We start from the raw sequence: 23,140 nt of genomic DNA on the forward strand, positions 1-23,140 counted from the left end.
ATAAACTTAAATAAACTTAAGTCTAATTTGCAAAGCCATCATAACATACAGGATTGAACAAAAGCCACAGTTCAGGACCATTCTCTGGACCCCTGAGTGAAACCTCTGAGCATGAGAACAAGGGAATGTTATTTTCAGAGGGGAAAAGAGAGAAGGACTCTACTTCCCCACATCTTGAGTCTACATAAACCTTGATTCTGATCTACAGCCACTGATCTCTCATGGGATTATGATGAGACATCCAACAATTGCAGATGCTCCATGATCATCTGTGTGGGTTGACAAACTCTGAGACAGTTTTGCTTCTGGTGCTCCTTTTTAACGGAAGGCAGGTTGGAGTTTCCATGGATTCGGCCCTGAGCTTGTCCTTCCCACATCCCCAGTCCGTTGACATTTGTGCTGCAACAGGCAGACGTGGTTCTCCAATGAGGGAGTGTGCAGTTGTTTACAGAGGGCAGAACGGGAGTTGGCAGATCTCGTCCATCCGCTGGGAGATCCAGGAGGGAGCTGTGCTGGAGCTGAGATGATCATGAAGCCCCCTCAACATCCAGGAGCCCCAACTGGGATTGTCTTTGAGTGAAGGGATGGGTGGGTGCCATTTGGTAGCCTACGTATATTTCCAAATTTAAAGATTGCAGACAGTGGAGATTCTCTGTTCCCCACCCCCTTCTGCCCCCAAGGACAAAGACATGCCAAGGGTAGTGCTTGAATTAAAAGCAAAAATCCCAGCAGTCTTTTCTTAAGGGCATTTTATTTTACCCATGAGGAAGAAATTGTACCTATGTAGTTCTTTTCCACCAGCAAAGTATGGGAGACAAGGATTCTTGTTGCTATTTTAGTAATAATACTGTTATTTCAGAGGGATTTTCAGTTCCTCTTTATGGATCAGTGAAAAGGTCCTTTAAAGTATAAAAGTTCATCCCCGTGTCTGGTTGTATCTAAAGGAAGATGGCCAGGAAGAAGGGCCCATTGTCTTTCCTTGGCTTCCAGGCAAGGATCTGTCATGATCCCAGCAATTGAACAAAAGGGGCAGCCTCCCCAACCTTGAGTGATCATTCATTGACTGATGACCCTGTTTCTGCACTTAAGAAGCCGAAAAAACTTAAGATGCTTCCAGGGAAATGAGGTTTGTTTCATTGATTAGGATCCTGCTTTTGATGAGGGTCGGGGAGTGAGCTATGGGAGGCCTCCTGCGCCCCTGGAAGGGCCGAGAGAATGCAGTGCATCCTTTCCCTGTGCTTCATGGCAAAGGACATCCTCTGGCGTACCTGCTCTCATCACTGCAGGAGCCCCCTTGGCCCAGTGCTGGATATCCAGGATGGATAAAAATCAATGATTAAAAAAATATATCAAAAAATTGGATTTTTTAATTTAAATCGGATTTTAAAAATCAAATTGATTTTAATAAATGCTTTTGGAGTAAAAAGTTTATCTAAAAGTACTTTTCTATTTAAGATACATTAATAATTAGTTTATTCAGCATGAAATGAATCTTAGTTATATAGCATGAGGCTGTATATTCTGTGAACTCATTCAGTGAATCCAAGCTCTGCAAGCTGAGATAACATGCCCTGCATTGATGCATTCACACAATTTCACAGTAACCATGAGATAAAACAAAAAACAAAGTTTAGGAATATTCCTTTATCCCCTTGTTTTGCAAATCTAGGTACACTACAAAGTGTATGATTGTTTGAAGAGAAATGCATCTGTACCACCAGGCTCACACCAAGTGTAGGAGGAAGGGCAAGCAGTTCAAACGGAACCTTCTAAGCGGCTTATAAATATAATATTAAAGAGCACCTGTCATTTCTGATCCATCATGGCAGCGCCTGTTAGTGGGCATCCACTCACCTACTGCCTGCCACATCCCTCACCTTGTGTCACTGCTGCATCACCAGCCATCCCATTAAAGTGAATGAGACTGTTGGTGAGTCAACAATGGGTTAGAGGAGCCACTGCGGGACAGAGATGACAGTGGCTCTTTAAAAATTATGATTTAAATCGAGTTGGTTTAAATCAAGCCTGTGGAGACCCCCTTCAGGTTCCGGTTGGGCTGGCTGTGAATTGCATCTTCTTGATGGTGGCCCCAACAAACATTCAGAGATAAATCTTCATTCCAAACTCATCTTTTGGCTTTGCCTAAAAGGAGCTTCTCTATTCTCCCCCACTTATTAAATTTACTTTCAATGTCATTAATGAGGCTTATCTAGAGCCATTTTTGTTGTTCTTGGTGACAGAACCTTTGGCATTCTTTTTCCAATTTTTATTTTTTAATGTCTGAGCCAGGTTTCTCCATTTTGGTTCCGCATTTTCTCTTGTGCTGAATGAGGTGATTCAGTTGGGAGTAATGACACAGTAAAACTCCCCAGTTCCTGCTTCTAAAACTGCAGGGCTGTGGGGGTCGGGTCAGTCCTTGCGCCTCTTCCCCTTTAAACATGGAGGTTAGATTCTGTGAATTGGAAATTCTGTGGGGCTGAGACTGCTATTTAGGCCCCCTTTGCTTGGAGTTTCAGACCTCCCCTCTGCAACTATTCCAGGGAGGATGAGTGGACAGTTGCTTCTCTTTCAAAGGAGTACATGGACAGCAGGAATTCCAAAATCTTTAGGAGTGCAAACTTAGATGCACAACATCCCTTCCCTTGCCTGGTTGACAAAAGAACCACTTTCTGGTGTAAACCCTCTCAGAAGCAGCACTGGCTCAGCCTCTTCTTGTCTATAAACTCTGTGCTGCTGCTGCTGCTGTGGCTGCCCGCCCTGTTCTGGTGATGCTGCGTCCAAGTGCTTGTGGCTCAAGAGAAAGGAATTTGAAACTCAGAGTATTAACGGCAGAGCTGCCGGAGGGGTGGAAATGGGAAGGCAGATGTCCCTTTGGGATGGTGTTTTTCTGTCGCCCACCATTTTTGTCCTGAGTCACCTCTTTGGGATAGCTGGGATCTTGTACTGGACCAGGAGCAGGAGAAGGAGCCAGAGCCAGGAAGGTACTGTTCTTTGTGCAGTGAAATGAGTGTGTGTGTGTGTGGGGGGGAAGGGCTGGAGAGCGCAGTCCTTCCCCTGACCTTGGTTAAGGCACTCCAGTTAGTTACTGGATCAGTGATGTAATGGAACAGCCTCTTTTCTTCTGCATAGGCTGGTTGCTGAACCTCCCTTGGTGGTCAAGCATGTGCCCAGGGAACCCTGGGAAATGTTTTTTCTGGCCTCTGATGCTGTAGTGGCAGCTGGGAAGCTCCTTCAACAACTGTGTCATCCGAGCTTGGTGTGCATTTCTATCCAGACCCAGCAAGAAAACTGTAGTACTACTAACATTGTTGGTACTTAATACAGAAGTAGGGGAGGATCTGGAGTAGTCCGTTCTCTTTCAGTTTGCAGACATTTATTCAGAAAAGATACTTATCTTGATTACAAACAGAAACCCAGGTTAGACAGCTTTAAATGAGGATTAGAAGGAAGGGAGGAGGAAGAGGGACATCTGTCAGTGGATATGAAGCTTAATCTTGTACTGGAGGAAAGTCACCACATCCATGAGAAGTCTATTGCTAAGTGGTCTACCTGCACTTCCACCTCCTTTCCTGCTGTACTTCTGGTTTCCCCAGAGGCACCTGGATCGTTACTCTGGGACGTAGTAGCTCATGACACTCCATGTGTTGTCAGACAATGGGAATTAAGCCCCAAAGCCTAGCAGATGCTCCAGGAGGAGGAACAAAGGAGAAGTTTTCCTGCAGTAAAGATGGAAGGCAGGAAGATTTGTACACCTGCATGCACAGACCTGGGCCTAAAACCCGTCTTTTGCACAAGGTGAACCAGGGAGGCAGGGGCTGTAAGGGGCAAATCTGCTCCACACAGCCAGTTCTGCAGACTGCGTGGCTCAGCTATGCAAAGAGATTGGCAACTGATGATTTTCATCATTGGGTTTTGGTGGTTGAGTATTTGCTATGTATTAAAAGTCCTAAATAATGGAAGAACTTCCATGGAAGGTCTCAGGGAATATTCAAGTTAGTGCAACACTTTCAAGTCCTTGCATAGTTAACCCATCTAATTTTCTTTTTTCAGTCCCCCCCTCCTCCCCAAAGTCAGAAGATGTCATGAGAGAACAGGGTGACATCAGAAGCACCATTTGGGGCTTGTAAATTCATGGATGAGATCAAGAAGCTGCAGGTAAAGAAACTTTGCCTGAAAGCAACCTCTTACAGACTAGAAAGCTGTGCAGTTTGAAACTTTAATTCTGGATGGGAAATGATTTACTGCTTTTTTGTTGCACACAAAATGTCCATTTCTAACAGTAAATCATTTGATAGACATGAATGGCAATTTGGAGATTGCAAAAGTGTAAAAGCTCCATTTCCAGTTTATAGTATCTTCATCTGGATTAACTCACTTTCCTCCTTGGTTGCCTTCTTGTAGATTTTGGAACTTTTTTGCTCAGCCAGCTAACGTTTCTTTGTTTTTTACATCATAGGTGGTGGGCTGTTCTCCTTGAATTTTCTTCGTTCAGATGGGCAGGGGTGGCTGGGCTAGATAGGCAGAAATGAGCTTTGGGACAGTGATGTTTGTGCCTCTTCTCTCTCCTTTGTTGGAGGGGCTTATCTTCTCCTTTGGGTGGGAGAGGGGGAAGCAGTTCTTAGAGGCCAAGAGGAGCCTGGCAGTGCCCCGGAAGTTCATTCTGATGGAGGCGTGTTCACTTGGGGATTAAGGGTGTGTGTGCACAAGTGCAAGCCACAAGATTTAGCTCCAGCCCTGATTTGGAAAAGAACCAGCTTCGCCTCAGACAAACTGGAGATGGGCCAATTCTCCTCTAAGCCTGAATCACAATTCAAAAATAGCAACCTTCTTTTTACCAGCTTTTGACATCTCCAAGTGTGATGGAATGAATGAAAGTTTCAGGAATTGTGACCTCGTTATGAGAGAATGATTTCCAGCAGAGCTTAAACAACTGTACTGATAATTTTATGCAGAATACAGACCGGATCCCTCCAATGTTGTTGTCTTCCTTGTTCCTCGGAGGGAGAACCTGCAAAGAACCTGAACTTCAGAACAGACTCTGGCCAATCATGGCTGCTCTGCTCCAGGGAACGAAGAGCCCTGGTGCAAACTTCCAGTGGGATAACAAATTTGAGTTCCAGTGAGAAAATGGGGTTCCTTCTACCTTTCCCCACCCAGGTTTCCTCCTTCTGAAGAAATGGCCCATTTTCACCTACACCCTGTTATTACTCCCCCAAGGGTCATTTGCCACCCTTGGGGATAGTTCAGAGTAAGATTTGTTTGGCTTCCAAGAAACTTTGATTTCTAGACTTGTCAGAATTAATTTGATTGATGCTTTGATCAGGCTGCTGCATGCTTAAAAAGATGAGCATTTTTAATTGACAGTTCTGTCAGCAACAGTTTCAATAGGAACATGAGCAACTACAGAATTGTCAGGTATTGGGTGGCACCTTTTCAAATTAACAGATGTTATTAAAAGGCTTTCAAAGCCTGTACCTCGTCATAAAATGCGTTATAGTAGTCATAAAAGATGCCATTGGATTTCTGAGTTTTGTTGCCATTGATGACCAAGGCTCTCTTGTTCCAATGTTCACAGAATTGTGAGTGATGCTGCTTTTCACTCTGGGGTTAGGCTGTGGCTCAGGGGTAGAGTCTCTGCCTTGCCTTGGAATCTGTAGCGAAGGTCGGGAAGGCTTCTGCTTGCCAAAGTTGAAAGGCCTCTTGATCTGAACTGATCTGGAGGGAGGGAGGAAGCCTTCTTAGGCCTTGCCTGCTTGCAGGATTCCTTGTTGGAGCCTAGGAGCCTGGAATGCAGTGTCTTTATCTCATGACCCTCTGCCGTGGCAGCTGTTGACCCTCGCTGCTGTAGGAAAAGAGGGGTTGGAATGGGATGCTCTCCAGGGTTTGTCTCCTTGCCCCCCCACCCCTCCGCCGAGATGATGATGTTGCTGACCAGTCTCTGGGCTGGGCCCTTGTTCTGACCTGTGTCCCAGCCATGGTGGCTCTGCTCTTCTGGTGGGGCTGGTCTCCATCCGGATGGGTGTGCACCAGTTGGTTCCTGTTGGAGGGGCGAGGGGCAATGTGGCCAGGGGACACGATGGCAGCTGCAAAGAGTTAAGGAGAGGACGGCCACAGGTTGCTTAGTCAGAAGGGCTCTCTGGACAAAGATTAACAAGCCGGAGATAAGCTGGCAGGGAGAAGAAGCCAGGGGCTTATTATTAGCTCATGGTGACACTGGGCGAGGGTTGGAGAAGGGAATCTTATCTGTGGAATCCAAGAACGGGCCAGGAGGAAGAAAAGTGGGGGTGTCTGATGCCTTGGGAGGAGAAGTAGATCCACCTTCCAAGGCTGGTTTTGGGGGCGTTTGTGGAAAAATCCAGAGCTTCCCGCCTCCTGTGGACCCCACTGGACTTCTGAGCAAAGCAGCATGGCCTGGCTGAAAGAGGACCAACGGCTGTTATAAATAGCGGAAGAAGAAGAGGAAGAAAAGGAAAACAAGAAAGATAAACAGCCTCTCTTATCTCTGCCCTGGACATTCCAAACGGTCATTTTTCAAAACGGTGCTGCTCTCAGAACTCGTGAATCCCAGAGCCAGGCTCCGGGTCCTCGGCCTTCTCTCAATGGGATGCCTTTGTGACTGGCGAAAAGGCTGCCAGAGCAGCAGAGATGCATAAGGAAAGAACGGACTCTTGTTTTCCCCTCTGGGTCGTATTGTGTCAGCACATTTGATGCCTTGCAATTGACAGCAAAGCTGGCCAGTGAGTCTGGAGGGAGAAACAATGCACCGGCCTGTTCTGGGAAGCGGATTGGAATAGGCACCCACCTTCTCCATCCATGAAGATGCCACCCATCTCAGGGGACTCAGGGAGTAAGTGGGTTCTTTAGAAGGCTGATCTGGAACCCTGGAAGATGACCTGCTCGGGCGCCTGAGTAGCTGTGAGTGTGGCAGGGCGCCCTGGGTCCCATCACTTATCCTCTGGGAAGCAGCATCTCTTTGCCTGCCACCCCTCGGCCAGAAAGTTCAGCCAAGGTTGCTAGACTGAATGTTTTTACCCTAGATTTTTATTTTCACATGCCTCTGCCGGAAGGTGGAAGGGTGCTGGGAAGAGCAGGGATCTCTCCTTCTAAGGCTCCACTGGCTGAACGAACTTAACCTAATTGTGGAGGGAAGCAATGGCCAATCTCCTGAATTGACCGTAGTTGGCATTTAACCTTCTGTTGGTGCTTAATCTGCCTGGCTCAAAAGAGCTGAGGGCCTTTGTTGCCTCTCATTCTCCCGAAAACCCCAAGCTTTTTAAGGAAGGAGCACTTTTCTTCCGATCTCTGAGGAGGCAGCTCTAGAGGGGGCAGTCTGCTTTCTGGAAAGCCCAGCACAGGCCCTTTCTTCCATGGCCGATGGTGAAGTAGGAAGTGGGGGGAGGAGCTGTGGAGAGGAAGTGGGTGGCAAAGGGCTGGCAGATCACGCTGAAGAAGCCTTACAGCAGAAGCAGGAAGATGGAAGAGTTCAGTTACACCCGGAAGCCTTAATGCAGTTTGTGCTGGAACCACAAAGGACCATGTGGCACATTCACAGAACAGAAAGGGAGCTGAATGCCCACCTGGTGTGCCAGATGTGTTGCATTGGTTAGTATGCCTCTGCCTTTCTTAGGGGTGGGGGGGGTGAGAAGTGGAGCAACCTTGAATCCAAACCAAACCATGTTAATTCAAAGCTATGAGGTGTTGAGTTCGGTTCATTTTGTTTGAATTAGTGTTGGTGTTGGTCTCATTTTATCTTTTGTATTCTGGATGGCCCAAACCATCATTTTGCCCGAGATGACTTCTCATCTTTGAATGTTCTTGGGAGGACAGACTGAGTGCTTATGGAAGGTCTCTGAGACTGGAAGGAACCTTTTAAATTTACAATCGGCAGGTAACACCCTGGGAGGACAAACTAGTTGGGTTTTACTATCACAAGGTGAGCTGGCTGCCTTGAGCAGTTTATCTTGAGTACCTGTAGAAGAAATTTGATGCAGAAGGTAGGCAGAGCCGATTGGGAATTTGACTGCATTCAGGAAGCTTTTCCATCTCAGCCAGGTTGACCAGGATGGAGATCTCAGAGCTCCAGTTCAGTGTATGGGCCTGGCACTGGTGAGACTCCATGGCAGACAGTGGAAGAGCAGATCTCTGTGGGGATGGCTCTTTCCAACCCCTGCTCGGCTGCTACTTCCTCCTTAAAATGGCCATTCTTCCTGAGACACAATGGTTCTGCTGCTGCTTGTCTGCTTTATTTGCACCACATGGGTTGGGCAAATACATCCTGAGGCAGCTGACAGCAGTGTCTTCTATTGATTGTTCATGATTTTTGCACCCTTAGTAGACATGATGTGGTAGACAGTTTTTTAAAAGGCATCTTGAGTTAGGAGAGAAATAGGGACCCTCTGCTCCTCCAGGCCCTCCAGCAACTCTCATCATTGCCCCTGCTGTTCTACAGCAACTGTGCAAATTAGAGGTCCATGCTTCCTATTTCAAATAATACTTCAAATAATGCATTGTTTGTTTCTTCGAATATTTAGCTAAGAATGGAATAGATACACCAGTACTAAAGTAAAAAATTTTTTAGCCTGTTTGTGTCTCTCACCCTCCCTCCACCCACCCCCCAAAGTGTGTTAGATGGCCACAGGCATTACCCTCAGCTGGTAGGGCAATGATATCTGGTGCGCCTGAAGAGCATTTGATTGGAGAGAAGTTGCTGTAGGGATATACCTTGTTTTGTATATGGCAGGGATGTCAAACTCTGTCCCCATGGCATCGCCACATGACGCATTGGGACTTTCCCCCCCTTTACTAAACTGGGCATGGCCAGCATGTGAGTTTGACAGCCCTGGTATATGGGGTCACTCAAGAATTAGAGCTAGTATATGACAAGCCAAGACAAAAGTTTCATGGAGCAGGATTTGGGAGAGGAGATTGTTGTCAGAAAAGGTAAATGTTTCACAAATTATCCAATAACGGTGCTTTATGGCCTCCACACCTAGTTTGCCACCTGGCAAAATGTGGCCTTTTGAGCATGGAATCTCTGGCTCTGCTGAGAACATTCAGCTATTTAATCCTCGATGGGTGGGCTACCAAACTTCCTTCTCTGTTTCAGTCCCATGATGAGTGCCATTGGGAGTGGGCTGTCTTTTAACATTAAACAGAGCACCTCAAAATGGCCCCACCTTGAAAATAGTGGAATGGCAGGGAGGGAGGCATTGTAATTAAGGTGATAGTAGAGGAAGTGCTTTGAGGCTTCTTTAGAAATATTTTCATCATGGGAAATAATTCTGAGAATTTTTTTTAACAAGCTATCAATGGGAACATTCCTGGACATCAATTGCAAGTAATGTTTTGGGTGGAAGGTGTGGAAGCTCTGTTGAATCTGTGAATGCTGGGAAATCAGTGCAGGGCCTGAGAAAAGAAGCTTTGCCAAGGTTTCACAGAAGGAAAGTCTTAAAGCACAGAATGTACACAATTTTCAGTTGATATTTGTTCCTGGAGGCTGAAGGCCAGGAGCCAGGCTGAATGATTCCCCCCCCCCCAAGTGGGGATGAAAAGAGATGTTTAAAATAATAAAGAACTCAAAAGGGACGTGTGTATGGTGGGACGATGGAAAGGTGAGTGGAAGCTGTGGATTTGGATCTCCGATGGCTCCGCAACACTGTTGTTAATGGCGTGTGGGGCTCAGAGGGGGAGCCTTTTACACCAGGCATGTAGTCCTGAATCTAAAGGATTCTCCTCAGAAGCAGAGCAGATTCTTCAAGCCAGATGTCTGCCCTTTCCTAGAATAGGGCGTTAGTGACCATGAAGCCTAGGAGAGCCTGCAGTATAAATGTTGACAGAAGAATAAAAAGTTTGTGTAGGGACGTTCATAATAAGGAATTTCATTGCAAACCCTCCACATAGTTCACTTCCAGCAAGCAGATTGTCATGGACCAATATGATTTTTATGTCTTGTTTCCATGTCGATTGTTTCTTATGCCCACTGTCTTCCTATCACTATACTATAAGTGATGGGCTTCCACTATACTGTACTAGTTCAGAACTTTCCAAACATTCTCTGGTGTAGAGTGAGTGAGCTGAGCTTTGAACGTGGGCTTTTATCTTTTGTTTCATTCATGCTGGCTCTGTGATTAGCAGAAGTTAGGCAGGGTAAAGACAAACATAGATATTTGCCTATTCAATATATAATTGAATCTGAAGGTGTGATGTTTCATGGAATATGAATACTTAGAATATTTAAAATATTTAGAATATTTAAAAATACTTAGAACTACGCCGCCTTTGGTCTGACCTGAGCATAGTACACAAAATTATCTGCTACAATGTCCTACCTGTCAAAGTCTACTTCAGTTCCAACCGCAACAACACAGGAGCACACAATAGATACAAACTCAAGGTAAACCGCTCCAAACCTGATTGCAGAAAATACGACTTCACCAACAGAGTGGTCAGTGCCTGGAATGCGTTACCTTACTGTGGTTTCTTCCCCAAACCCCCACAACTTTAACCTTAAACTGTCTATTGTTGACCTCACCCCATTCCTAAGAGATCTGTAAGGGGGCGTGCATAAGCACACTAGCGTGCCTACTGTCCCCACTTATTTGTATCCATTTCCTGTATTCATAATCATGTTTACACTTATTTCTGTTACCTTATACATGCTTGATAAAATAAATAAAATAAAATAAAATGGGAAGAGGACATTCATGGAAACCTGCTGGAAGCCCTTCATGTGTGATGCTATCAGTTACCTTCTATGTGGTCCTGGGGCACATGGAATGAGGAAACAGGGAGGCTGACAGGAATCTGCCAAGGGAGTTCCTCTGGAGGAAGCAGTGAAAATGACAAAGCAGCTGAAGGTTTTGAGAGACTGTTTGCTAAACTATGAGACCTGACAAAGGAGTAATCTCTTGAGTAGCTGCCAGCTGCAAGTGGGTATGACCTAAAAGCTGCCAGATGTCGAGTGCAGGTGACTGTTTCCTCCTTGAGAAACAGATAGTGGGGGGAGTATAAGGCAGCAAACTTCCTGCTCACTAAATGAAGGAATAGGAAATGGGAATCTGCCTGGACAAATGGGAAGAGGAGCCCCTAACAAATTTTCTTTACAAGAGATTATTTATACATAGCAAACCTGAGAAGAGAAGGAAAAGAAAGAAACTTTATTTTCTACTGGTGGAGGGCTTCCCTTTTTTGATCTTGGGGTTTACATGATAGCTTTTATATATCTCCCACCTTGAAATATACCGCAGTTTGGGGCATACAGGTTGCCTCCTTGATTTAAAGAAACATTAATGGATCAGTTTGTTTATTTGCTACTTTTATATTTATAGAAATTTGCGTCCTTGAGACAGGAACTCTTTGGAATATTTCTGATCTGGTTTGAACCCTTTTGAAAGTTCGCTCCTTTATAATCCCATAGACTCAATGCTAGGAAAGTTGAATTCTCCCTCTGCACCCAGAGAGCACATTCTATGACACAGGAAGCATCTTCTGGTACATATTACAGGACTCAACAGTCCCTGACTCTGCAAGCGACTTTTGGAAAAATGAAGAAAGGCTGCATGCCCTGCTGTCCTTTGATTCCGTCTTTCCCCAGAGGATGAAACAGAGGAGGCAGAGCCATCTAGTCAAAATAAATACATATTTTAAAAAAAGATTAAAATATCTCTATGGAGAAAACATCCCCAAACCCTCTATTGGTTGCAAAGAAACCTGCAAACCTGCAGCGCTCTGGGAAGTGAGCTGGCGGCTGGAAGGGGGCCTAAACTACAGGCCTAAAAGAGGCTTTGCTTGCAAACCTACAATAAGAAAGCTTGTGGCTGTGTTTATTTTCTTAGGTGATCGAAAAGCTAACTTGTTTGCATTTTCTCTCATTTTGCAGATGAACGGGACCGGGTCCAGAAAAAAACCTTCACAAAATGGGTGAATAAGCACCTGATGAAGGTAAGCCCCACAGACCTTTGATTCCACTAGATCTGCTCTTCCTTTTCCACTTCCTCCACCCTTTCATTTTTAAACAGCAGAAATAAAATAGTCTCTGAAGCAAAACAGCGTTGGGTGAATGAAGATTGATCAACATGCTGAGTTATGGCCGGTCTTCAGTTCTTATAGCAGATTTTCCTCCTCCAGTGAGAATTTCTCTGCATGGGGGTTTCTCAACTTTGGCAGCTTTCAAAGGGGAACTTCGGCTCAAAGAATTTCTCAGCCAGCTTTGCAGGCTGGAGATTTCTGGGAATTGAAATCCACCCCTTTGAAAAGCTGCCATGGTTGAGAAAGTTTGTTCTACACATTTTCTTGCTCCCTGCAGTCCTCTCAGCAGCCGCACAGCATTGTTTCTCTGCTCTGTCCCCACAGGTGCGCAAGCACATCAATGACCTCTACGAGGATCTGCGAGATGGTCACAACCTCATCTCTCTACTGGAGGTCCTTTCGGGCGTCAAGTTGGTGAGTTTCCAAGATGCCACAAAGCAAAGGACGTTCCCAGGGCCAGGTTAAGGCCGAGATGTGCCCCTAACAGAAACAAATCCCTCACACCAGGAGATTGAAACAAGTGCAATTTCTGACAATTCCTTCAAACCCATCCTTCAATCTTTAGTGCCAAATAAAATGTTTTTAAATAATGTTGATTAAAATCGAAGATGGCAGATAAGAACAATTATTTAAAAAAACAACTAAAGTTGAGTGTAGTGATGAAAAAACAATGTTTTTCAACCTTGGCCATTTCTAGGCATATAGACCGCCAAAATTCTTGTCAATTGTATCTCAGCTTTTGGGCTAACTCAAGTGTAGTATCTTATGAATGGCCACGCTGGCAGTCAAATTCTGGATTGAAGTCCACATACCTAGAAATGGCCAACACAGGGAAACACTGAATTAAAGACATGATAGGGGGAAAATCTGGAGTGCCCCCCTTCCCTTGGTGTCCTAAGTGTGTCCTTCAGAACCTACCATATTTTTAGTGACTCCCAATCGAAGTTCTTTGCCTCTCAATCCTTTCCTTTTTTTATTTCTTTCCCTTGGACACGAAGCACGTTCTCTGCCATCCAAAAGGTTTGGTCTTAAACTGTTTCCACAGCAGCAGCAGCAGCAGCTGGCCTGAGCCCTGTAATTTTTGGATCTCACCAAACTTTTTTCCCTATCAAATGGATCCCTTCTGGAAGCTCTGAATGCTTGGCGAATGTGGGCTGTGAAAGTTCTGGAGGAGCTATGCATTTGAAAATTCATTTTTAGTCAGGCAAAGAATGTGTTTGTGCACTGCTCTTCCTGTGCATTTGTTGGGTGTGGCATTTTTCTTTCTTTTGTGTGTGTCCCATGTACTTCCATTTAGTACTGTACTGTCCATCCTATTTATTAGCCCAAGGAAACCTCAGGGCAGAAGACTGTTTGCTTGGTGAAAGTCCCACCCTGGAGTCACTTGGGCAGCGAAGAGTGTGAGGAGCAGGAGGAGGAGGAGGAGGATACAGTAGGTCAATGACCACCATGGAGGAGCAATAGCAACTGGTACTGGACACATTCCGATAATCCAGAAATACCTCAGATTTCAGGCAGGACTTCCAGCATCTTCTAAGAAATGGAAATGACCAAATTACAGATGGCAGATTAGCCTGTGAGCCGACGTCTTCCCCACGGCCTTCTGGTTAAATTTGCGGGATGAAGACAGGTGGTTTTCTTTCCAGAATTCTACTCTGGAGCTACCTCTGGGGGTGTGGGTAGCTCACCTGCCCACAAAAGAGCCAGATGGAGCTGGATGTCTCCAAATGCTGCAGACCAAAGGAAGCGGAGGATCCAGCAGAAGTGGGGGGGGGAGGGGGGACCAAAGGGAAAGAGTGACCACCCTCATTTCATACACCCAGAACCTCACTCAGTTGCCCACATGTTGTGCTATCCTGGAGGCTCCAGGGCCCATTGCTCTGAGGCATCCAACAAAGCAAGGGAAAAGGGCCTCTTTTCTTTGCTTCCCTTTTACAAGGTCTCCCATTGCCCTAAAACCTTGGCAGCTGAATCCATGTTGATGCTGCCAAGGGAAGAGTGGGCATGCTGCTTTTCTTTCAAAGGGAATACAAACTTCCTTTTCCCCTGCCAGAGGCTGGAATAGGATTTCATTTAGGACTTGAAGGCTGTGAGGAATCCACTGGATTATCTGGATGTGTTTCTGGTGTCGGTAGCTGGGGATGTGTGAAGAATACTAACTCACGTAGTGTGAGCACACAATGGCTTGCCTTTTTTCCAGGTCTTGCACACTTCCACAACCTTCTTTTGTCCCCAGATTTGTAACCCTCAGGGCAGCCTTCCTCAGACTTCCAGATGTGTTGGGAATGGGGCTTCCCAAATTGCTAGTTGTGTTTTTGGTAGTGAACACCACTAGGAAGCCACCTGTCACAATATACAGGGGAAACTGGCAGAAGGTTTTCCTCTGTGTGGAGAAACAGACCAGGATTCTTCCCAGAATAGTCTTGTGCAGCCGAACCAGCATTTGGTTCTGCAGGCTGCCCGCTCGCTTGCCTCTTAAACCAGAGGATTCCCTCAATGTGCTCTGCAAAGAAAGCAGCCTTGCTACAGGCAGCCGGATCTCTGCTTGGCCACAGAGGAGCATTGTGTAGACAGGGGTCCCTTAAGGAGGAGACTTACGCCTTCCTGTGTAGGGATGAGAGAGCGATTGGGGCAAAGGGCCCTCCAGGAGTTGTTTCCTCCTTCCCAGATGAGCCTTTTTTAATTTTTTTTTTACATTATTTGTACAGGCTCTCATGATGACATTGATTGTGGTCCCTCCCATTTTCCCCAGGTTGGGCTGAGGGAGGCTTCTAACCCTGGCCTTGGGAACAGGAGGGGAGGAATCCTTCAAGGGGATTCTGTGGCTCTTGAGAAAGAGAGAAGCCTGAGAAACTCAGGAGAAGCCTAAGGCTGGGAAGAAAGGAACTTCACAGGATTTCAACGTCCTGCTATTCCACTTAGTACTTTACTGTAAAGAGCACTTCGTAGCTCTTTCTTCATTTTGCACCCCCCAAAAAATCAGAGTGGGGTTATTTTGACAGATTAACAGAGTTGGAAGGGACCTTATAGGTCATCTAGTCCAACCCCCCACTCAAGCAGGAGACCCTACATCATTTCTGACAAATGGCAGTTTCTTTCTGATGCTTCTCTTTTCTCAGGAAATCGGGGTGCAGGAAGCACCTTTTCTGTCATGATAACTTTGCATGGCTTTCCTCCCCTGGAAGGCTCCTTCCTCCTTTCCTCAAGGCCAGTTCTTCACCCCTTCTTAGGTTGAGGCTGGATTGAACACAGTGTGTCTGCTCTGGGTCCAGCATCTTCACTACTCTCCCCCACTGCCAGGTTTTCACCCTGAGACCCCCAGAGGCCTTGTTAAAAACAACCTTTGATGGCTGCCTGCCTTTGCTGCTGCTTCTCACTTGTGCTTGAGAGTCATCAGGTTGCTCCTGGGCTGGGAGCATCTCTTTGGGTGGCTCGGCACTCTTTTTCCCGGTGGGGGGGTGTGGGGGTTAGGGGCAGCTGTCCCTTCATTGGCTGCTGCAGGACAGTTGCACAGGGCAGCTCGGGTGATGGGTAGCCCCTTGGGTAGGGCAGACCAAGGGGAGAAGGGGACATGCTCCTGGCTGTAGGGTGCAACCGAGTTGTCGCTTACTGCAGCATGCTTTTCATGTTATTGCTGACCACTCTGTGACCTTGCAGGGCCTGAGTCTGCCAGGCAGTGGCTTCACTCTGGTCAAAGGAGCCGTGCAACTGGCTCCCCTCCTCCTCCTCCCCCTCCCCCCCCCTCCCCCTCCTCCTCCCCCTCCCCCTCCCCCTCCTCCTCCTCCTCCTCCTCCTCCTCCTCGGTTCGGTCCACCCAGGGGAATATTTCATGCAGCCTCCCTCATTTCTCATCACCTGTTTTTTTTTTTTTTTGCTCCCCTGGACTTTTTCCAAAAGCCCCCCCACCCCCAATTCTCTGGTCCTCTAGATTTTCTGGCTTTTGGCCCTGCAGTTCAAAGTACTTGGAGGGTTGCAGTTGGGAAAAGCGCTCTTAAAGCATCCAGGCTGTGCCTTTACCTCTCCCCTTCAATTGTTGCTTGATTACAGCCACAGTAACTCCATATGGGTTTCCTTGTAGTGGGGGGCCATATGGCACCCCAAGCCAAAATCCTTGTATGAACACATACACACACACACACACACACACACACACACGATCCAAAATGACATTTTGTGTGAGAGCCCCTACCATTGCCTGAAGTTGACAGCTGACTCCCCCAGATTTTCATCAGGCAACCCGTGAACAAGAAAACAGGGTAAGAAACCTGAGCATTCCTCTTGTTCAACCCCCAGCCCAATAAAGAGCAGTCAACTTGAGCACAGATCCAAAGGTGAGCAATAGGAGGGATACGGGTGATCCTTTGCAGGGCAGGGCTGAGGACTACGTCCAATTCCTCGCGGATAAAGTTGCTCGGCTTCGGGCGGACCTGGACTCCAATCCTGCAGAACCAGCTGAGGCACTAAGGGATAATCTGGTAGGTCATCGCTGGATTGATTTTCAAGCTGTTACCTCTGAGGACGTGGACAAGGCTATGAGAGCTGTAGGTGCCTCCACATGCGTGCTGGACCCGTGCCCCTCCTGGCTGGTTGTTAACAGCAGGGAGGTGACACGGGGCTGGATCCACGTGGTTGTTGCCGCCTCCCTGCGGGAGGGGGTCTTTCCCCCCGCTTTAAAGGCGGTGGTGGTGAGACCCCTCCTGAAGAAACCATCTTTGGATCCAGCCGTTCTAAACAACTATTGTCCAGTCTCCAACCTCCCCTTTGTGGGGAAGGTTGTTGAGAAGGTGGTGGCCTTTCAGCTCCAGCGGTCCTTGGAGGAAGCCAGTTATCTTGATCCTTTCCAGTCAGGCTTCAGGCCTGGCTACAGCACAGAAACCGCTTGGGTCACATTGACCGATGATCTCTGGAGAGCCAGGGATGTAGGCCATGCCTCCATCCTGGTACTCCTTGGCCTCTCTGCGGCTTTCGATACCATCGACCATGGTATCCTTCTGCGACGACTGTGGGAGGTGGGGGTGGGAGGCACTGTCTTACGGTGGTTCTCCTCTTACCTCTCGGACAGGTCGCAGTCGGTGTTAGTCGGAGGGCAGAGATCGACCCCTAGGCCCCTAACATATGGGGTGCCGCAGGGTTCGGTCCTGTCCCCCCTTCTTTTTAATATCTACATGAAACCGCTGGGCGAGATCATTAGACGGCACGGGATAAAATACCACCAGTATGCGGACGATACACAGTTGTATCTGTCCGCCCCGTGCCAACTCAATGAAGCAACGGACGTGATGAGCCAGGGCCTTGAGGCTGTTAGAGACTGGATGGGGGTTAACAAGCTTGTACTCAATCCAGATAAGACCGAGTGGCTGCTGTGCTTCCCTCCCACTAATTGGCCAAGTGTTCCATCTCTCAGGCTGGGGGGTCAAATACTACGCCCCTCAGATAGGGTCCGCAACTTGGGAGTCCTCCTGGACCCACAGCTGACTTTTGAACACCATTTGTCAGCTGTGACCAGGGGGGCATTTGCCCAGGTTCACCTCAGGCTGATGAATTGCTAGCAGATAAGCCAATTCAGGCCCAGACCTTCCTGAAGGGGCCCTCGCATTTACAGAACTGTCAGTCACTGAGTTTTTAAGAAGTGGGGACTTCCGTTCCCAGAATCCCCCACCAGCATGCTGGGGAATACTGGCTGGGGAAGTCTGAGACTTGAAGTCCTCACACCTTCAAGTTGCTGCGATGGAAGAATCTTGATTGACTGGATCAGAACTTTGCTTGGCTTCTGTTGCTGTTGCTCCAAGCCTTCGGGTCACATAACATGGCCCAGCTGAGCCCTGCAGGGACAGATCCCCCCAGGGGGGTTCCAGGCTTCTCTTGAGATGGCAGGAGGGCTGAGCTCCATTGTCTTTTTTCCAGCCTCGAGAAAAGGGGAGGATGCGCTTCCATCGCCTGCAGAATGTGCAGATCGCGCTTGACTTCCTCAAACAGCGACAGGTAAGTGCATCTCCCTGTGGCCCCTCCTGGAGGAGGGGAAATGCGGTGCCTCCACCTATTCTTCCATCTTTTCTCTGTTGGTGTTTCACTTTGCTTATTGCACTTAAGTTGAGGGAGTGGTGAAGTCAACCGAGTTTGCCTTTTGTCATGGAGCAACCTTACATGTTTAGTTGAGCTTGGAATTTAGAGCCTCACTTCTTCCTCTTCTTGTCTCCCCAAGAGTGCTGTGAGGGGGGCCAGGCTGAGAGAGAATGGTCATCTGAAGCTCCAGAGCGATAAGAAGGGATTCAGACCAGTCTCACTTCTCATTTGTCCACCACCACATTGGTTGCCCACTATATCCACACCTCCTTGACCTAGGGACCCAGAGAAGATAGTCACCCTTCTGGATAATGTCAGTCTTCAAAACAAAATCAGAGGGGGGCTGTTAAGCAGAGAAGGATGTGTAAGTTGAGGAAATAAACATATACATGCACCCAGAAACAGAAATGTTGACTGCAGAACAATGTTCCCTCTATTTTTTTTTCAGTGTGAGCGGAAAAGTATAGTGTGTGAGCTGCACAGTTTCATGCCTGAGCACCTAAGAGAGCCACAGTTTGAACTGCTGTCGTGTCTGCTGGACATTTGCGCAACCTTCCAAGCGTCAAGCGCCAATTGCGAGCGAGGTTTCAGCCCGATGAATGCCAGACATGAAAAGTGCCACTCAAACACTATACTTTTCCGCTCACCCTGAAAAAAAAAAGGCTCTCTGCTCAGCTTTTAGATTGTTAGACTGGCTAGAGAGAGACATGGCACCAACAGGGTCCTGGGTCCTGGCATTTTGCAGGCAACCTGTCCTCTCACATTCCTTTGGAATGCAACCCATCACATGTGAATTAGATTTTGCCAATTATCCTATTAAAAGATAACGCTATTATTCTAAAATACGACTAACTCGATATTAAAAACTGTAAATATGTAATGCTGATAAATAATAGCAGTAATTGTTATTTAGTATGATTAAAATCAGTATTGATATATCAATATAATATCTATCGAAATTGATAATATACACTAAAATAACAATACAAATATATAATGTGGAATATAAATGTAATAAATATAATATATAAATGCAACATAAATGTAATAAAATAATTTATCATGAAACTCTCCCCCTTTAAAGTAGTAAGATCAATTAAATAGTCTAGCAAGTTTGGACAATATGCTATATGTTATGTTACTTAAGAATATATATACCTCAGAATCAGATACAACATCCACATCATTTCCAACTGAGTCAATAAAATCATATGCCATGCCAAAACTATTTTAAATAAAGATATGAAATTAATCAAGTATTGCATTTATTTTTCAAAATGAATGTACAATTTTTTTATTATTTAAGTTTTGTACCCTATCTTTTCTAACTAACGTTAATTTAAAAAGATGTTACATCAGACTACAATACAAGTAATTAAATGAAGACTAAAATAAGTGTTTTGGCATATTGAGCTTTTTATATTTCTTTTATTTCTTCCTTAGTTGAGAACTTGCTCCTCAGCTTACTTACGCATTAACTGTTTGTTGCTTTTATGGTTTATTCATTCACTGCTCCATCTTCAGTTTTTTTCACAGGGGGCAGGGCTTCCTTCCTTCCTTCCTTCCTTCCCTCCCTCCCTCCACTCCTTTGGCCACCAATTTTGATCCAATTCTCTCTCTCTCTCTCTCTCTCTCTCTCTCTCTCTCTCTCTCTCTCTCTCTCACGCACACACACACACACACACACACACGTTCTTTGGGGGGGGTTGAATTACTCCGCCTCACTGCGCAAAGTCGGCTCAGCATGTGTTCGGCCCCCACTTACGCCGAATCAAATCCGTGGCCGGCGGGACCAGGGGGTTGCATTTCAAAGCCGCCAGTCCTCTTGCTTCTTCTCCTTCACCGGAAAAGCTCCCGCTGGCTTCCCCGCCCATGGCAGTGGCAGTGGTGCCTCTCCCTCCACGCGGAGCACCTGAGCTGGCTCCCGCGTTATCCCTCCCCCTTCCTCCTCTGCCGTGCTTTTGAGGTCGCGGGAGCTAGTAGGAAAGCGGCGGAGGTGGAGGCGGCGGCAGGGATAACCCAGAGCCCAGCTGCCGCCTCCACCTCTGCCGCTTTCCTACTAGCTCCCGTGACCTCAAAAGCACGGCAGAGGAGGAAGGGGGAGGGATAACGCGGGGGTCAACTCAGGTGCTCCGCGTGGAGGGAGAGGCACCACTGCCACTGCCATGGGCGGGGGCGCCAGCGGGAGCTTTGCTGGTGAAGGAGAAGAAGCAAGAGGACTGGCAGCTCATCAAAACAAGTCTGGGGAGGTCCTTTGCGGGCGGCCAGTTCTAGCCGCCTGCAAAGGACTTCCCCACGTTTGCTTTGGTAGAAATCTCTGCGCGGCAGTTAGAAACTGCTGCGCGGGAATTTCTTTCCATGTGCGTGGCCGCGCAGGCGCGCACCTTAGAGGGAACAGTGCTGCAGAAATGGAGTAATTTGGAAAACCACACAGGAATGTGGACCATTTCAGAATCCAGTTTCAGTCATTAAAAAAAAAGTTATCAGGAAGTGCATGAACAAATCGAGGGAACTGGAGAGGAGGCTTCTGCTAAGATTTCCCTGCCTTTGCCCCAGAGGCATTCGGACCAGAGATCTTTGCAGATGCCATGGCAGTGATGGAGCAGCCCAGGACTCAGCAAGCGGCCAGCCGGTTCACGTAGAGGGCTGGAGAGCCCTACTTGCGATATGTTTGTTGGGGAAAATCCCAATTCGAGTCTGGAGTAGCGACACCTTTTCCTCCTTGTCCTGTCCTGACAGGCTCACTTGGGAATGGAGGTGTCGACAAGGGTGAGCTTCATTCCCCACGGCCACTGGGGACTGCTGGCTCGCAAGAGTGCCAACAGCTTAATGGTGTCCGTCGCCCTGTGTTTAAAAATACACCCGAGTCTTGCTGGAGGCACAGGGTTCATCCTTCCACTCCTCTGCCACGTGATTGCAAAGAGCAGGAGAAATGCTCGCCTGTCAGGACGGATTGTAGACAGGGTTGTCATTAATGCCCTTCTTAATTCCAGGGCGGGAGTGAGAGCGCCCGGAGCACCTTTCAGAAATCACACCGTGATTAAGTCTTAGCACACTCAGGATCTGTCTTGTGTTCCCCAAGCTGGAGCCCCCAGGCCTGCTGGATCTGGCGCTCCCCAAATTCCCAGTTCTCACAGCCCCAGATGGGAATCGGCCTGGGAAATGCTCCAATCAGCCAGCTGGATCTGTGGTTTGGTTCAGGCGAATCTCCTCTGGTTACATTCCGAACCTCCCCATCTGGAGGGTCGCAAACTAAAGAAATAATCCCTGGGGTCTCCGTGGGCTGCAAGGAGATATTTCCAGTGACACAACAAGGTTTGCAAGACTGGAGATGTTTGCCCTGCTTTGAGAAGTGGGAGTTTGCAAGCCTTTGTTTGTTCATCCAGCCGCCCATCTCAAACCAGTGACTCTGGACAGTCAACAATTGTACAAGTTTATACTTTGAAGAGAATGAATAAATGCGTTTTTGTACAAGTCTTAACGCACACAATGCTCAAAATAACAAAACAATCAAGTAGCAATGTTTTGAGGCACAAAAGGGGAGTGGGGTTCCAGTATTTGAGAGGCTGCCACAAAGAAGAGGGGGTCAAATTATTCTCCAAAGCACCAGAGGGCAGGACAAGAAACAATGGTTGGAAACAAATCAAAGAGAGAAGCAACCTGAAATTAAGAAGAAACTTCCTAACAGTGATGACAATTAACCAATGGAACAGCTCGCCTTCAGAAATCGTGGTTGCTCCGTCACTGGACGTTTTTAAGACGAGACTAGGCCAGGGGTGTCAAACTTAAGGCCCGGGGACTGGATGGGGTACTTAGATCCAGCCCATGGGACTGCCCTGGAGACAGCGAAGGACAGGGCTGTGGTGCCTCTGCCAGCGTGCAGCCTCCCAAGCTCCAGTTTTGACTGCAATGGCCTCCTGCAGCCCTCTGCCAGGGAAAATGGAGCTCAGGGAGGCCATGTGCAAACTAAAAGAAAAACAAAATAAAAAGGAGAAATGTTTGTCCTTTTGCATTTGAGCATCCAAGAAGGGACCGGAAAGGAGAAAGGGAAAGAGGGAAAGAAAAAGAAGGAAAGTCAGGAAGAGAGCAAGGAAGAAAAAAGGAAAGAAGGGAAGGAAGGAAGGAAAGGAAGGAAGGAAGGAAAGAAGAAAAGGAAGGAGACAATGGATCTCCCAGCCCCACCCGAACCACCACAGTTGTCCCCGACACGAGAGACATTGAGTTGGCCACACCCACCTGGCCCCACAATTTTTGTGGTGGTCTTTTAGTAAATGCAGGGGTTTTAAAGTTCATAAAGAGAATGCTGTAGTCATCAAGTGAACCAACGGTTGGCTATGGGCGATTCTGTTTTGTCAAAAAACAGAAGTGCCAGTTTTTGGTGGACACTGCAAACAGCCCCAACTATCATCACCTGAGGCTTGGTCATATTATTACTGAAGGGACCCAACTAACGGAACTTCTATTCCATGTCATAAGTTGAGGTCTATCTGTACGGCCAAAAGCTCCTCATCCCTCAAGTGAGAGATCTTCAGACCTTCTGGCCACAGCATTGCCCACTCTCCACAGAGACCCCTCAGCTGAGGGATGTGCTCGGAAGGCCTCTCAATGGGCAGCAGAGGTTGAGCGAGGGATGCTCCAGGCTCCCTTCCAATCCCTTTGCACAGGCCCAAGCCTGTCCCCTCCCTGCTTGCCTCTCGGCAGCCTGATTCAGGTGGGGAGGTTCTTAGGAACACAAGGCACCCGGGATGCCTCATAAGCTTCTGGTTCAGATTTGCCTTGGCAAATCTTGTTAGCTGTGCTCTCTATACACAGGAGAGCATTGTCTGGCTATGTGCAGCATATTTGTGTGAATCGCTTGGTCTAAAAAGTATTTTACTTATGAGCGGGTGTCCTTCCCCCCAATTCCATTAAAATGAGGTAGGTATTGTGTTCTTTCTAGGAGTTGGTTGTGAGTTCAGCATGTGCAGGCTGGCATTCTGTGAGGTCTGCAGGTTAATTCTTGGAAAGATAATCCTTGGGCTGGAGATGATATAACTAATCTTGGTGCCCT

At 47.2% G+C, this 23,140-nt stretch overlaps 1 protein-coding gene across 1 annotated transcript in view; it reads left to right on the forward strand.

The window, feature by feature from the left end:
* MACF1 (microtubule actin crosslinking factor 1) overlaps positions 1-23,140 on the forward strand; it is a 350,069-nt gene that overhangs the window by 81,069 nt on the left and 245,860 nt on the right. The window contains 3 exon segments of the mRNA XM_032227099.1: positions 11,879-11,940; positions 12,352-12,441; positions 17,932-18,009. Coding sequence (XP_032082990.1) covers positions 11,879-11,940; positions 12,352-12,441; positions 17,932-18,009 — 230 coding nt within the window.

The sequence above is a fragment of the Thamnophis elegans genome, chromosome 12 (assembly GCF_009769535.1).
Source record: "Thamnophis elegans isolate rThaEle1 chromosome 12, rThaEle1.pri, whole genome shotgun sequence".
In the NCBI taxonomy this organism is placed as follows: domain Eukaryota; kingdom Metazoa; phylum Chordata; class Lepidosauria; order Squamata; family Colubridae; genus Thamnophis; species Thamnophis elegans.